The sequence below is a fragment of the Chamaea fasciata genome, unplaced genomic scaffold (assembly GCF_029207755.1).
Source record: "Chamaea fasciata isolate MVZ Bird 193981 ecotype frontalis unplaced genomic scaffold, bChaFas1.0.hap1 SCAF_4, whole genome shotgun sequence".
Lineage (NCBI taxonomy): Eukaryota > Metazoa > Chordata > Aves > Passeriformes > Sylviidae > Chamaea > Chamaea fasciata.
In genome coordinates, this window is record NW_027094089.1 from 27,523,878 (window position 1) to 27,541,311 (window position 17,434).

At 39.9% G+C, this 17,434-nt stretch overlaps 1 protein-coding gene across 2 annotated transcripts in view; it reads right to left on the reverse strand.

Annotated features, from left to right (window-relative positions):
* IL6ST (interleukin 6 cytokine family signal transducer) overlaps nucleotides 1-15,554 on the reverse strand; it is a 32,523-nt gene extending 16,969 nt beyond the window's left edge. The window contains exons 1-7 of one of the 2 annotated variants that reach the window (XM_066181163.1): nucleotides 15,484-15,554; nucleotides 8,331-8,411; nucleotides 7,451-7,762; nucleotides 5,471-5,603; nucleotides 4,065-4,225; nucleotides 3,577-3,728; nucleotides 1,025-1,184 (exon numbers count right to left, since the gene is read on the reverse strand). In XM_066181163.1, coding sequence (XP_066037260.1) covers nucleotides 1,025-1,184; nucleotides 3,577-3,728; nucleotides 4,065-4,225; nucleotides 5,471-5,603; nucleotides 7,451-7,762; nucleotides 8,331-8,397 — 985 coding nt within the window. In that variant the 5' untranslated portion in view covers nucleotides 8,398-8,411; nucleotides 15,484-15,554. Of the gene's footprint in view, nucleotides 1-1,024; nucleotides 1,185-3,576; nucleotides 3,729-4,064; nucleotides 4,250-5,470; nucleotides 5,604-7,450; nucleotides 7,763-8,330; nucleotides 8,412-15,483 lie in introns of both variants that reach the window. The other variant, XM_066181162.1, reaches the window with a different exon arrangement.
* Between the last annotated feature and the right edge of the window lie 1,880 nt (nucleotides 15,555-17,434).

Sequence of the window (17,434 nt, forward strand, 5' to 3'; positions counted from 1 at the left end):
CTTATTTCTTATCTAAGATGACAAATTAACTCCATCAGGATAAAAAAGGAAGGATTTCCAATCCGTTTTAATGTTGGGACTTGTATTGCCTTAACCTGATGTGCACTGACACTCTGCAGTGAACAGATTGCTCAGAAAAGACACACTTTGTAAGATACTATGGGACACACAGGATATTACAAAAACAAGATCATAAAGGTGCAAGCAGGAAAAGCTAAAGCACATTTAAAAACCAGAAAAATACCAGTCAGCTTGACACTGAAGCTAAATAGCTATCACAAAGTATTTATAGCAATTGGATGTAAGAATAGATTCCTTACTGAGTACTAAGTACACAACATTGGCTCCCTATGGGGTAGCATCAGCATAAGCCAGAAACAAAGCCAACCTTGCAGGCTATCAAAGTGGAAAAGAAATGAAAACTAATACTTTATCAAAAGTAAACCAGAATGTCTTATTTAGATGCTTTAGTGGCTACACTTACCATATGCACATTATTTTTTATCACTGCCTTACTAAGTTTGTGAAGAAGTCTATGCATCCCATCTGACTAAAATCTTCTGCTTTGTAACTGTTGATGATTGCTCACCTATGACTTTTACTAGCCTCCTAAACATGAAGTTATTCATAAACTAAGGCAGTTGGTCTACTAAGAAAACCTCTTCTAGGCAGGATAACTTCCGTTACAGAGAATAATATTCAGAATAAAGAAATCAAGCATAACGCCTAGATTTCTTCCAGAAGACTTTGAAAATACAGTCTTCTGTGAAGAAGGCTCTTCTTCCCTGTTGCTGTTCTAGCTGTTTTCAGGGAGCACCTCTACACTAGATTAATGGGAAGCTATTCTTATGCTCCCTGGAATGCATGGGTCAAGTCAGAGGTTGCTGAAAGTAACTCAGGAGAGCTTTGTTGCTTATACAAGCAACCAGCTCAAGCAAGGATACAACCATTTCAGCTGGCTATTGCCAAATTGCTGAGCACTCACACACTATAAGTCAGTGACCTACTTTTATACATTACTTACGATCTTCAGTGGTCATCCCGGACTTTTCTTCACTCCAGTCGCTCCAGTAGCCCTCTCCATCTTCCTTCATGCAACGAATGGAAAACACATACTCTGTGTAGGGTCTGAGACCTTGAACACTGAATGAAGTTCTTGGGGAAGCTGTATCCTCAGAAGGAACCTGCAAATGTGACAAAGATTTCAAAGGCACTGATCAAAACACTGTAGAGCTGAGTTCTGCTCTAGCTCAGCTGTCATCCACAAAGGCTCCCCACCACAAACACATCTAACACAAAAAAACTTTTCTTCCCTCTCACTTCCAAAAACTTCAATTCTCAAACACTGTTTGATAAAAGTTAAGTCAGTTGTGTGTCTTTACCAGGTGTAAGAACATACATACACTGGAACAGCTAGGCAGCCACCTCAGGAAAATCTCATTATTTTTTATCTTTTTTTTTTTTTTAAATTAGCATCTCTCTCCTTCCTTCCCACATAATTCTGCTGCTTACTGATCTGTAGTATCCTGCCTCAGAATTCAGAACTTTGCTAGGTTACCTGCTTCATTACTGAATGCAAAATTATTGGTTACTAGAAGCTAAAAATTCAGGATCACTGCTGTCACTGATCCAGAACAGTGTTTCTTGAGTGAAATTAAAAATAGTTTTAGAGTAGTTTATAGTTTTGTTAATAGATTATTTTCATAAGCTCTTTCTTTCATTATCTTAGGTGAGCAACCAAATGCCAGAGAAGTATTCTTAGTACGTATGTGGAATAGATAATAGACACAAGTAGGTACACACACTGACTCTTCATGTTATTCCACTTGCAACTAAGGGCTTTTTACAGTGAGGACCCCTGCAAGGCATGACTGCAGATTAAACACAAATGCAGGACACTTAAAGAGATTAATCCTGACAGCAAAGAATTACCCAAGTAGTCTAATTTTACCACAGCTAAGCAAGTCAACTGATTTGAAAGCTACTATTTCATTTGTTTTGCACATGTTAAAAGGCAAGACAAGTTAGAAGAGCTTGTCCTATTGTCCTATCAAGACAACATATCCACAGATCCTGGAGCTGCAGACTAGACTGTGCAGGCCAGTGTGTTTTAAAATATAAATACAGGTGACCTCAACAGTTTCTGCATCTAAAGCCACATTAGTCACAAAGAGCTACCTGCTCCAAAGAAGGTATTTTGGTAAAATCACAAGCAGTCTTCCTTACAAGAACTCACAGAATTCAGAATACATTTGGGCCTCTGCTGGAGTACTACTGCTCTGAGAGAAGGCCTGAAGTAAGGAAAAACTGAGGAGCTATATTAAATCTGTCCTATATTAAAAATATGTTCACAGATTGATGTTGATGTAAAGAAGAAAACCCAACAGCTCTTGATGACAGGAACACATCATAGTACATTACAGGTAAGGCTTACTCCTTACACTTCTGTTCTTGACTGCCTCACACTTGAGGCATGTACACAGAGCAGCCAGATTTTACAGAATTACACAATCACCAAGGTTGGAAGAGACCATTGAGTCCAATCATGTACCTATCACTGCTGAATACACTCCTGAACCATGTTCCAGAGTGCCACATCTAGATCTTTTGTAAACACTCTACAGCTTCCTTCGGCCAATCCTTGACAATTCTTTCCAGAATAATTTTTTTCCCCATATCCAGTGTAAACTGTCCCTGACACAGCTTGAGGCCATTTCCTCTGGTCCTAACACTTGAGAGAGCAGACTGACCCTGACACCACTACAACCTCCTTTCAGGCAGTTGTACAGTGATAATATCACCTCTGTACCTTCTTTCCTCCAGGCTGGATAAACCCAGCTTCTTCAGCTGTTCCTCAAACTTGTGATCTAGACCCTTCCTCAGCTGTGTTGCCTTTCTCTGGACATGCTCTGCTTAGCACCTCAGTGTCTTTCATGGAGTGAGGGGACCAAAACCAGGATTCAAGGTGTGGCTCCACCAGTGACAAATACAGGTAGACAGACAGAGGTCCTGCTGGCCACACCATTGCTGATCCAGGCCAGGATGCCACTGGCCTTCTTGGCCACCTGGGCACACCCTGGCTCATGTTCAGCTGCTGTCACCAGCACTGCCAGGTCCTTCCCAGCCACTCTGCCCCAGCCTCTTGCACTGCCTGGAACTACTGTAGCCCAACTGCAGGTACAGTAAGTTCTAAAAAACATCCCAGCATGATATAGTATTTACCCAAGCTTTGGATGACATTTAGATCACTCATTTTGCACATGCATGGGAAGATGAAAATTCATTAATGTTCTATATGTTGCATGTGCACAATAAAATTTAAAATAATCATACTGCATTGTGGCAGGGAGGACAGCAGAAAAGTTCACAAAGATATGAAAAGGTCACCATACTCAGACTGTGCCAAAAAATACCCAGACCACAGCCTCCATGAACAGGCCAGATAAACTTCCTTGGGTAGCCAGGTAAGACATAATGAAATGAAACTGAATGTCCTGAACTGCAACAGAGGGAACTCCAGTTTGACAGATGGCTTGGTTACAGGAGAATCATGGCAAGGGACATTAGTGGTATTACCTCCATCCAGTTTGTGTCACCAGCAACCCTGTAGCGAATATTGAATTTCAGCGTCATCACAGCATTTGAAATCCAATTCTCCCAGGAAAGCTTCAAAACAGTAGGCAGAATTCCTGAGCTGACTGATACATTCTGTGGAGACAGTGGTTTAACTAGAAGAGAAGAAGAAGTTAAAGTCAACTCCACAGCTGTACTTTACCATGTCTTTAGAAGCTGGCACACTATGTTTCAGCACTACTATTAAAGCCATTCAGGACCTGAAATGGCTGCTACTTTACACTGCCTTCTAAATCAGACTACCCGACACAAATCTGCTATCAGAATTGTGATGAAATCTCTCCACCTTTGCCCAGCACAGTACAAGCTCTAGTCAACAACACTTATGCAGTGATAATTTTTATAGTGAAGAAACATTAACAAACCAGTTCAGCAATGTGCACAGAGGCAGCAGTAATGTTCTGTTAAAGATTTAAGGGGCATATAGTTACCAATGTCAATGGGATCAACAACAAGATGATCAGATTCAGCCTTCCCAAGGGCATTTGTTGCTTCTACCCAGATCTCCGTGTTAACAAAGAACTGAATATCAGTAATGGTGCAAGAATTGTTTACATCTTTTGGTATACAGTCAGGAAAGATCTCTTCTGGCCTAAAAAGAGAAAGACAAAACAAGCTACAAAGCAGTAAGTTTGGTTTCCCTTAGAGAATATTTTAAAGTAGATCAGAGTGAGCAATCAGTTTATCTTGTATGCTTCCCCTCTTAACTTTGTAAGCAGGGGGGGCGGGAAAGAAAAAGCAGGAATGGTTTGTTCAGCCACAAATGCATGATTGCATTAGAACTGAAACCAAAACAAAATTTCTTGACTTCCAGTCACAAATCTTCAAAAGCACAAGCGACAGCACTATAATTAAATTTGTATAAAAATCCGGACTGGGCTTAAAAAAGAAAACAACAAGAACTGATACAATTAATCAAAAGCAACATGGCCAATAACTAGAATACAATAGAAAATGTAGTCAGTGCTACCCAAATACCTTTCAAGAATACACTGTTAGAGGTGCCATACATAATTTCTGTTCACCATCTTCTGCTACACTAACACTAGATAGTTATACAGGCATAATTTGCAAAGCACTAACATTTTCTACCTGTGCATACTTTCTACTACGCCTGTTACCAAAACACTTCAGCAGAACTGGATACCTGGAAAGCTGTAGTCAATCATTCCTGTTTCCAGAACAATGCAACTCCTGTTCACTCCATATTAAACTATGACAGACCACCCAAAGAGTTTGGAAAGTAACTTAATTTGCTTTCACAGGAGAAATACTTTGCTGAAGCTTTCATGTTAGGATTAACTCAGAACAGTGCGTGTCCACAGTTCCTATGAAGTGCAGACAGATAATACCTTTACAAAATTCAGTCATGTTTATGTTAGTTTCTCTGCTTAGAATCATAAAATGGTTTGGATTGAAATGGACATTTCAAAGTCATGTAGTCTGATCCTCCTGCAATGAGCAAGGACGTATCCTGCTTGTTTAGAATGGGATAGAACTGTCAATCCAGAAAAGTGTAAAAGTTTGGGGAGAGCCCCCTATTACTAGATGTACTGTACTAAGCCACACTAATCATATATTTGAAGAACAGAAAAATAGGAGAACATTGCTACTCCAAAACAAGTTCAGCAGCAAAAATTCAAGTCTGACTTACAATTACTTGAATGCCAACTTCTTTAACTCTTCCCTTTCCCCTCATACCAGACAGACAGCAATGCCTCAGAGAACAGGACTTATGTTAAGAACTCCTCCAAAGAATCAGGAATTTTAAGGACTTTTGGTTTAGCACAAAAATATTCTTCAGAATTATTTAGATGTTCTATAGGGTGCTACTTACCAGCTGTATCTCAACTTGAACTGAGTATCCAGGAATGTGTGCCTTCCAGGGTTCCAGGTACAAGTCATAACATATGTGAATTTTGACACCTGATGCACAATGCAACTTAAGTTCTTCGGCTTCTCTGGAGCCACTGTACAGAAAGAGTATGCAATAATTAATCTATACACAAATTTCAACCCAGCAAGAATCCTTTTAACTGTCCCACTAGAGTGATTTCTGTGAACATCAGAAGTATTTAATTCACCCTTTTCTAAAGTGTGCGGCAAAAAGGGCTGGATACCATCCTGCAATCAAAGTCAAGAAGCTTAAATAGCTGCACTGACAAACAGGCTGTCTAAGGATTAAGCACCTGCTAGTAAGGAACAACAAAGACTTCTCATTCTGAGGCAGAAAGCCTTGTATTAACCATCTCTCATCTAAATATATTTTAATTCACACAGAAGAAAAATAAATTAATAATCACTACTGAATTGGCACATGGTGACTTTGCCAGTAACCTGAGCTCCAAAGGCAATTTGATAGGTCTGCTCTCCCCCAGCGAGGTATGGAAGAAGCTTGAGCTGCAAACCCATGCAAGAAAACTTCGGGATCTTCATCAATCCACTGTAGTGTACAAGGAACTTCTTCAGACTTCAGCAAAACTATTTTTTTTCCTTCTTAATCTCAAATTATAACATACAAAGAGTTTGTTGCTACCTCCTTTTTGATCACTATTTACAACAGTATGATGTACTTAGAGAATCATATTTGCTTTCAAGCAGAGTGCTAGTTCCAAAAGAACAACATTATTGCTTTCTTCCCAAATAACTGTATTCTTCTCAAACCTGTTGCTAATCTCATTATTCGGTTTTTCTTTAATTGATAGTATTAAAAGACAATAGCTTTAAATAAAAATGCATCTCAAGACTTATAACATAAATTACAAATGTGGAATATTATCTGTTCATTTATAATATTAGACTAATTTATCTGTCTTCACCTTTCCATGTATTTTATCTTTAAAAAATATTTTTTATTTTATCTTTTCTTGTACAACATTTACGCCTCCGAGATTGAAATGGAAAACATTACTTTTCTGTGATAGCAATTTTGTGAGTCATGCTAGAAGCACGTAATTTTAAATTGTGGATTCAAGCTGGCCTTTTGCATGAAGACCATTCAGCATCTGTAGTACCTTTTGCCATTACTAGGAGACAACATAATTAATCAGCTATATAATGCAATATTTAGGACACTACAACATTTGTCCTATTAGCAGGAAACCAAGTAATTATAAGAAGTAGCATATTAAGTTATTCACATGACTAAACCAAGTAATTATAAGAAGTAGCATATTAAGTTATTCACGTGACTTTCTCAAGACAGTCTCATCTAAAAGCACTTGAACCGAACCATGCAAGTGCTATCATTCTAGAATAAATGAAGTTTGTAAGTAGTTTGAAGTATTTTATTAGGTATAGAGGTAAAGTAATCCAAATAATACGTTCCATCCATAAGACAATTCAGGTTAGCTTTAGTGATACCGATGGACTAAATATTTCTCAGTCCATTAATGAAGAAAACATTATTTTTAAAATGTTAGTATGAAACCAGGATGTACCACCTAAAAGTATTTCCTCTGACTCTGATAGAGAATCAAGAAGTAAGAAATTAAGTAGGAAATTAACTTTTCCTATTTCAGTTAAATCCACATCTTTATTCTGTAATTCAAATCTGCTACTTTTTGTTTTTCCATTTTTTCCTATTTCAACACTGAAATACTCCAGAGTATTTTTTAGTTTTTAGAAAACTTTCTTCAGTGCATATTAAGCAGCCATGGTGGCATGTAATTTGACAATATTTTGACTCAATTATCCAGGAACTAAGGGAACAAAAGTAAGTGCCTCAATATGCACACACATTCTATTGTTTGCATTTTCCCATTTCTCAGAAACAATTTTCTTAATAACAGAATAAAATGTAAAAAATGGTACTCACAGCCTACTGTAACTGTAATTCCATAAATGTTCTGTTCAATCTGTCCATCTGCTAAAATGTTGCATGTCAGAGGAGTAGCTAATGAAGAAGTGTCATTGAATGTGACACTGGAAACTGTTCTGTTTATTTCACGATACTGTTCTTTAGGTACCACTCTATTTTTAATCTTCCAGATAATCTGACTGGCATAGATATTGCCAAAGTCAAGACAACTCTCATTGAGAATGCATAATGCTGTGAAATTGGAACCAAGGGCCAGTACAGGTGACTCTGGGATGATGTGACCACATGACTGCACAAGTCCACTTGAAGCTAAAAAGAAAACAAATTTCACATTTATTAAAAACTACACAACATTCCCTAATCATACAGCTGATACATCACTAGTGCAATGTTAAAAACACTACATGTGTCTAAACAGCAACTTAAGTAGTTACTTGACAATTATAAAACTGAAATGCACTAGTAGACCACCAGGAAGATCTAAGGGCAAAAACCAGCATAGCATTCTTTAGGCTTTGCAAAAGCATTTTACCAAGCTAGGAAAGCTCTACTAATAAACAGAGGCACTTAAAAAGAGAGAGAGGAGAGTCAAGGGTTGCATGATTATATCTTCTGAAGGAGGAAGTTCTTACACTTGAGATTACTCTTTGGATAAAAAAGTGTTTTCTGTTAAGAAAGTTATCATAGGAAAATCGGGGTTAAGTGTGCACCTCTGCTGTGGTGAACCAATGTTAGAAGACTCGGTGTATCTATCCTAACACACCTTGCTTTCTGTCCCCATCCAACAAGTATCTAGACAAAAAGCAGGCAGGTGCTTCAGACATGCAATGTAACCAGTTCTACAAATCCTCTTGTATTTGAGGCACAGAACTCTTACCGTCAGGAGAACAAATATTCAACACCAGATAGAAGCCACAGGCCACCCAGCTCCAGCTAGAAAACATGTTGCACAGAATTTCTGTAACAAGAGAAAGATAATTTTTTAAAAAATTTAAACTATTATTTTTTACTTTAGATCAATGTCAAAATCAGATTTGTATTTTCTCTAAGATAATTTCTCACAAAGACATTTATTTTCCTGGAAGCACTTCTATCTTCTCACATTAGAATGGGCATACTATGTTTCCATTTGCCTCACTGCTAAAACAAAATCAAATGTTTACCTAAAAAAACTGAGGCATTTAAAGCTGCTTTAATTGTAAGTTTAACAAATTCATCAGCTTTAGTTTTTCACACTGTATATGAAAACAAACTTCACTGGTAACCCTGTGGGAGGTTCAGTTAGAATACAGGGTATAACACTGTGGTTCAGGTTTTAAAACATAACCCAATGAATTTGATTATGGTTATCACACTTACCTAACTTTCAAGGGCACTGATACATACAAAAGGTTCAGAACAACTTACCACAAGAGTGGTAAGTTACCACTCATTCACAAGAGCGACTTAAAATACAAATTACAAAGGAATTACAAAGCACAATGCCCCCATATCAAGAACTGTCGTCTACTATAGAAAAAACACTAATTAATTCTTCAAAACTTTACAAAGGAGTTTGCAATTCCCCAAAAGCTGGAGTACATTTTATAACACTGTATATATTTCTGTACTGCAACAGAGCCCACTCATTCTCAAGTTTTGACATTTCTGGAAAACACATTAGAGAAACTGAAGCATGCACACAGTAGCTTCCATCCCCATTGTTCTGAAGCCACTAAGTCTGTTCTGGTTTTCTCAACTTACAGTTTTAAAGCAGCCCTAAACTACTACAAGCAAGTGATCATTCTCTACTAAGCATATAAGCTATATTATTTTTAGCTACATTTACGCATCTTTACAGGAACAGGTAGATTGGCTTAGTGAAATAAGGCATTTAGTTCACAAGCTGATTTCTAGAAGCAGACTTCATACTGTTCTTACACCTAGAAACTAAACATAGGCTCTTTAGGTTTACTAAGATTTGAAGTGAGATAGCCTACAGTAATAGTGTTTCTGAAGTCTTATTTTCCTTCTTTGGAAACTGAGCTTTACCCAACAAAAGGAAACTCACTAAAAGTTTTAAGGGAATTCCACAGTATTCCCTAGACAGGAAAACTAAGAAGAAACTGCAATTTATGACAGTAAACATGCCTTTGCTTTGACTGCTTGTAATTTACTTTATAATGACAGAAGGCCACAAGGCATTTCACATATATAAGTAAAACCAGACACACGTTTAAGCGTGGATCACTACCAAGCCAGAACCTCATTCCTTACACATCAACACAACGAAGCCATTTCTTCATTACAAATCATTTCTTTTCAGTGTAAAGAAAATCTATTTACAAGAACAATTAAAATGAAAGCAAATCTCAAACATTCATAGCAGTCTTTGTAGGATTTGCCAACCTAGAAGTCTTTCAGTTAGAACTAAAATAAAAGCCATCAGAATCACCCAGCAGTATCTTTATTTGCTTCTGTATTTGTGAGTTCATTGCCCAAAGCCCACCAAAATTGCTTATATAGAAACTTTATAGCAGAAACATTGCTGATTGAAAGACCTGACAAATACATTAAGAAGCATTTGTTTGTCACTGGGAGCTTGTTGGTTTGTTGTTTGACTAAATAAGATGCCATTTTTCACCCAACTGTAGCTATATGGCATTAAGAACCAAAAAGCTATTAATTTTTCCTATGTTCTATTTAAGTACTCTCACTGCGTTGGATATAAGAACCGCTACACTGCTCTAAATGCAGTGTGTATTTGGATATTTATTACAAGGGTACAGTAAAAGAACTGTATTTTTGCTTATTTTGGAAGTAAAGTGTACAATATCTGAAAAATAAGGTTTCTATCCACATATGAATTTCTGTGTTTAAAAAAAAATCCCAGCTAATTTAACAAATTTTTATAAATTTTCATGGTGAACACAAGCCAACTCTAAAGAGTATTCTCTTTTAGTTTAGATCACTAAATAAAACCAGCACATAGGGATCTACTTTAATGACTTGACTTATGCTAACACTTATCAGAATATTCTTTGTTAACCAAAGCCTATTGAGCTCTGCTACAGATAGACCTTAGGATCTGTTATAAGCAAGATCCATTTAAATTATTTAATCAGAACAATTTGAGTTGTGGAAGATCTGAAATTCATCAGAAGCCAGAGGCAACTACAAAGTAGGTGAAAAGAAGCAGGAACTCTGCTTCACTGCTAATTGCCAAGAGCTGCAAAACAACAGCATAAGCACCTTTCACACTGAATGGGAAAGAATGAAACACATGTAAAAAGGAAAGTTTTTAAAATGTCGCTTAATTTCTCTTCCATTCGCTATTATGATTCACGCTACCTTAGAACAACGTCAGGGTCACCTAAGCTATTGCATCATTTCAAAGTTACTGGTTTTCTTTGGGGTCATTATTTATTAAAGTCAGACAGTATTTCCACAAAACTATTCACTGATTTTCACACCAGCAGTTATTAAGTATGGCTCAGGTTATCAACAACATACTGCAAAGCAACTGGAAGAATAAATAAATAAAAAGCAATAACCAACTTAATAAGTAAACAGTAATACATAATTAGCACACATTTTTCCCTTAAGTATGATTTTTTCACTGGAAATGAAAATTAAATTACTATCTTTTGTATCAATGCCATTTCTATATTCAACTGTCTTCCAGACTTGAAAAAATTTCATTTGTTCCGAGCAGATTTATTCACACTGAAGAGACTGAAGTTCAAATCTCTACCAGTTTGCACTTTGGAAAGTTTAGCAATTATTTTGAGGGAGCAGATAAGCCCTCCACAAATCATACTACTTAATTCCACTGCAGTCAGCTCCTGAAAGGAATGAGAATGGAGCTTCATGCTCCATCACCTGCAAAGGAAAGTTAAGTGGAAAGCCCACCCACCTACAGCATGGGAACCAAGCAGCCAAAACTACAGTGTCAAAACCATGCCACAATTTAGCATGTATCTGCTTTAGGCTGTTCTGATTTATTTTACTCACCCCACCCCCTGTTGATCAATGCAGTTTGAAAAAGACTGAAGCTATACACCTACAAACCCACAAAGGGGCTATTACAATCCTTACTAATGTGTGCTATTTTAAAAAACATTAGTGTCTCTGGCTTTTACAAGACTGATTCTTAATTGAAATTTTGTTCTAGGGGAAAGATCCAGAGTTACACTAGACACTTCCATCCATCTTGCCTACATGAAAGCCATAAAGGAAATTAAAAAACAAAATAAATGGTGGGACTTAAAACTATCAAAACAAGGAGCCATACTCCATATTAGAATGAGGAAATAATTCTATGCACACTAGTGTTTTCTTATTTAAGTGTGTAAAACTGCTCAGGCGAAATCAGTGCAGAACTCCTGCAAATAAGCTACACCAAACTTTAAAGACAGGACAATCATTCAACAGTAATGCTAAACAATTGTTCATCATTAATGATTTTAATTCAGACTAAGCTAGCTGTTAGTCTAGACAACAGAAAGCTCAGTAATTTCTTTCAGTCACTATGCACAGCTCAGTCCAAGTTTTATATTTTACTGTGTACAGTGTACACATATCTAAGGTGAAAGCTGAACCTGATGCTGAACAAACACTGAAACAGCTAGTCAGTTCAGATGCTTTTTATTAAAAACAAAAAAGAAGCAAAAAACCCCAAAAACACCCCAAAACGAACCAAGCAAACAAAAAACCACACCCCCCCCCCAAACAAACAAACAAAAAAACCGAACACAAAGAGCCAAATCAACACATTTTATCTATACTATGCAGTTGTTCTTAGTGTGGATCACGAAGTAAACAGGCAAGGGAGACAGAGAAAGAAAACTGACTTCAGAAGTCTGCCCAGTTATTCTCACGGATTAGTGGCAAAATATCAAAATCCATCAAAATACTACTGAGTAAAATCAGCATGATCAATTTAGAATGTTGCTGGTGATAGTCCTTAACTCACGGAAAATAAACTACCTTGAAGAGGAAAAAACTGTTAAAATGCTCTGATTATTCCCATGAAGACAGACTTAAAAAACTCATGGGACATGAGTTCACCCTATTTAATCTCCAAATCAAATGGGACTTCTATTATTCTTCACATCCTGCAGCCATTTTGAAAAGAAAGCATTAAGCCTTTATGCCTGATCTGTAAATTGATGCTCCATGCAGTGCCCATGAAAAGCTAGTAACAACCCTAAAACCAAACCTTATATGCACAAAGTAGCAACAGTGTTGGGTATTAAGATCAACTTGTGACTAACAGTTTGTGAAGAAGTATCAGGCTTTCATGCAAAACAGGTATCACAACTTATTCTAAGGAAGAGAAAAATCTAAAAAATTAATCTTATTTCATAAATCATGAGATCTACCCCAAAATTAACACATGAATATGTCATTATATAATGACACGTATAATGAATCTCTCAATTACAGAGAAGTGGCAATTCCTGTCCAAGTGACCTACAAAATCACAATGTCAGTTTAAGAAACTACAGCTAAAATACCATGTACTTGCCAGCAAAGCCAGCTTGGAAGCCAGGAAGTATAGATAACACCATAACCACCAGAGGAAGGTGTCCAGTCTATTAAGGCTCATCGTCACATCAATCACAAGAGACCAAAGGTTGCAGGATAATGGATTTCCAGAAATTCCTCAAAAAAGATAAGATGACCTATGTTTACAGCTTCAAGAGGTCATTTGTCACAAGGAATCCACACGGCTTGGGCAGTCAGAACCAGATGCTTCACCAAGCAGCTGCTACTTGAGGTTTTATAACAAGCCAGACTGTACTTAAAGCCATCTAAAAACTGTAACTATCCTCAAGGAATTTTGATTACTGAAACAGTAACTGCTTTCTAATTAAGCGTTTTTCATCTGCAAGCTTCCTTCCTGCCTCCAAGCTTACTTCCTTCTTGGAAATATTTATGTTTTTATGTCAAAAAACCACCAGACACCTCTAAGAGAAGCACTGAAAAATATTATCTAACATCATATGAACAGAATATTCTGAAATACATTTTTGTGTTTAAAATATCTACATTCAAATGACATCTCTGTCCCTTTCACCATTTAAGCAAGTGATTTTTTCTACATTATTTATTCCTCTGCCTCTAGAAGAAGGCTTATCCCTGGAGTTTCAGTAGAGCCCTCAGAATAAAAAAAAATATAAAGAAAAAAGGAAAATCAAAAAGGGTACAGAGTTTAAAAATACTGAAATACCTAATTAGAGGCACCAAGTATTAGCTTGCAATAATTGAGTCTTTTCTGATACCTTCTTAAAACTGTAAATCAATTTCTCTGAAATACTTCAGAATTTTTTCACAGCTAGCAAGTACTTTTAGTCCAAAAATCAAATTAGTTTATACGAAGTAATGTCTTAGCACTCCGTGTTCTCATTTTGAAATCAAACCTTCCAGACTGATCACAAGCAGTGCTGCTTTTCTAATCTACACAGTTCTTACTAATACAAGAATAATTGATGAAAACATGGCCAAAAAGTTAACTTAATTTCACGTATTTGTGCTAGTGCTAATCCTCCAGACAAGCAGCATGGGAACAGTATCTCTATTTGGTGTACTCACTTATAGATGTGCATCTATCTTTCTCCTCAGCCAAAGAGATGAATCTAATAACTTTACTTTAAACACTACATTTCCAAACATATAAACAACACCAAAATAACTACTCTGAATGCTCAACGTCTAGGAAGTAATCTCAAATTTTCATCATCCACACTTACATTCTTACTGTGCTACACCAACATATAGATAAAAAATCTGTTCAGAAGTTACACACTTCGAACGATGTATTTTACATAACTATGGCTCTGAAAGTAACAGCATATAGGAAGCATAAATGTTATATTCTTATAGAAAAGAGAGTGAAAGAAAAAAGACCTTAACTACCAATAGTATCCAACCTCTTCAGGCTGTGGATTCCCTTTCCCCCTCTGTGGCAGATCACTAATGACAGAACTATAATCCCATATAGTTCTTTTATCTGCTAGCAGAACTACAACTATGTGTAGAACTATGCCTTCAGAATGCCTCAGCAGTAACAATCAGCCACCAGCTGGAAATCCCTAGTCAGCCTAAAACAAGCATAAAAACTGAGACTGGGAATTATTCCCCTCAATCCTGCCAACACACTTGGCAAACGGCTTTCCTTTGTGCCTCAGTTTCATCATCTGAGAGATGAAAATAATGATGCCGATATTTTTTAGGGAAAGCATCAGAGCCCCACGACAGCAAAGACTGGAGCCCAGGACCACACGGGAAGGAATCAGACGGGCACTGTACCCGCTCATCCCTAATTCCTCAGGGAATCCCCTCCAATACTTGGACCGGCAATAAGACGAAGCGTGCGTATCTTTCAGGGCGGCAGATTTCTACCATCTACAGGCAACAAGAGCAGACAACTTGTGGTGACGGCAAAGAAACGCGAATCTCTTCATCAAGGAAATGCCTGTCGGTGGCACAGCCGCGCTTATCTGACAGCCGAAAAAGCCGAAAGACGCGAATCCAGCCAGGATCGCGACACGTTTGCCAGCTCAGGCGGCCGGCACTAACCACCACCGCTCTGGGAAGAGCGCAGATAACCTTCAGCCTGACCCTCCGCGCCGCGCCGGGGGCAGGGCTGCGGACGGGGCCCGGCGGAGCGGCCCCGCCGGGGAACCGGCACCCCCGGGCCTCACAGCCAGCGGCCCCGGGCGAGGCCATGCTGCGCTCCGAGCGTCACCGCCGGCCAGCTCCGCCGGCGCCGGCGAGGGGAGGCTGAACGAGACGAGACACCGCCGCGGGGCACGGCTGGCGATCGGCCCGGGAACCGAGTGGCGCAAGGCTGCCGCCCGCCCGCCCACCCCGGCCCGTCTCCCGGTCAGCCCTGAACGAACATCCCTCGGTGCCCCCGCCCGCGGCGCACGGCCCGGAGGGAAAGGATGGGCCAGCACGGCCCCCGCCGGCGGACGCCCGTCACAGAGAGGAAGCCGGGGAGGCAGAGGGGAGCCTCGCACACGACCACACACCCCAACCCTTACCCAACGCCGCCGCCTGCGCTCCGCGGCCGCTGCCCCTAAATAGCGGCACTGCCGCCTCGCGCCATCGCGCCGCCGTCCCGCACGCGCGGCTCCGCGCCCGGTCACGCTCCCGCCCCGCCCCAGCCCCGCGCGCCCTTCCCTCCTCCTCCACCCACACCGCCATTGGCCCATTGAGAGAGTGACGTCATACGGGGGCGGGGCCGCAGGAAGGGGCGGGGCTTCCCGTAACGCGGCGGCCGGTGCCAGGATCCCGGGGGCGCGGGGGGCGCGCGCAGGGGGCGGGCGCGGTGGCGGGGGCCCTGAGGGCGGCGGTGGCACTCCGCCGCATCGCCCCCTCCCGCTCGTCGGCCGCGACTTGCGGCCCCCGCAGGGTTCTCCCATCAAGGTGTGTCCCAGCTCTGGGCGGCAGCCGCGGGACGCCCGGCTGAGGACAGCCGGACCCTGCCCGGGCCGCCGGCGTCCAGGCTCTGGAAGCTTCTCCTGGCCCTTGCCCGGCCGGGCCTGCGCGAGCGGCGCGGCGGGGGTGTTGTCCTGAGCAGGCCTGAGGAGTCAGCGGCCTTCCCCGCGTTTCGCAAGACTCCCTTGGGAGCACGGGCGGCTGGAGAGTGCTTTTGTCAACAGCTGCGGTGTAAGCGAAGCGCTGCGATCCAGAGCAGCCTCAATGTTTCAGTCCCTGAAAATCGCTCAGGATTCCAGTCCCTCAAAAAAGTGTTTGTGGAAGGCTGGGTTGTTAGGGAATGATCCTTAGTATAGATCGTTAATATGATCGTAACCCAGATTTTCCTTGGAAATTTCTTCGTTCAGTAATTCTGAAAAATGACGTTTGTAAGTCAGAAAAAACCATGTGCTCTAAGATGCTGTCTTCATTCCAGATTGATTTTTTTCCAGTTCATGAGTAAGAAAGAGCACATTTCAGTGTCATGCCACAAACTTGGTGTTGAGAGTGTCAAAGGAGGCTGTTCCTGGTGAGGGAAGTACCAGATATCACTGATGCATGCCTGAGTTTCTTCCTGCCGTATGCTTTAGGGTTTTGCCCTTTTAGTTCTTAAATTATATTTGGGCTCAAGTAGGATATGAGGTATATTACACTTCTAGTTACATCTGTAGATGAGTGGACAGATTGGCTAGATTAAAAACGACATCTTGTTCAATACCCTGTTTCAGGCAATGGCTGCTAATAAGATTTGGAACTTTGGAAAAAGACAGTGGAACATAGTCTGTTTCTCACAGATTTAGTGCCAGTCTCTGATTATGCTTGGTGTACTGTGTAAGATGGCTTAATATCCAACAAGAGTGTTGTTGCTAATTCTGAAAATACTGTGGTTTTCTTCTGTGCAACAGAGTAAAGCTAGATGGACACTTTTAAATGGTCATTTAGTTGCTCTGCTTTCCTAACAGCAAAATTGTTTGTACTTACATAATTTCTGATAAGTATTTATCTGGGCTGCAGATTAAATTTATTACTTTATGTCCCTGCTTGCAACTGATGCTGTCTAGTAACCTTCGATATTGTAGATACTGCTGTTTTCTCCCAGTGGTGGTCTCTCCACTCAATAGACTCAATCCTTTCCATTTTCTCCTACAAGACTTTTGGTGTTCAAACCCTTCTTAAGGTATCGGGATAAATGACATCTGGGGAATAAGTTTCACAGTTTTTTTCAGTGCAGTAAGAGCATTACCGTTGGCCACTTTTGCTTTCTCACCAGATAGTGGTTACTATGTGTTTACATTGATTCTAGGTAACAGTTTGAGACTGTACAAGTACAGATACAGTTTGATTGTATAACTGGTAGATTTCAGTGTGTGTGGATATGCCTGCTTCAGCATCCTCGAAAAATCGGTGTTTGGCAACAAAACTTTAAGTGGAACTAAGCTCTAACTAGAAGGACCGAAAATATAATATTTTTTCTCTTGTTTTAGCATGTCCTCTGTCTCTTGTAAGATCACTTGA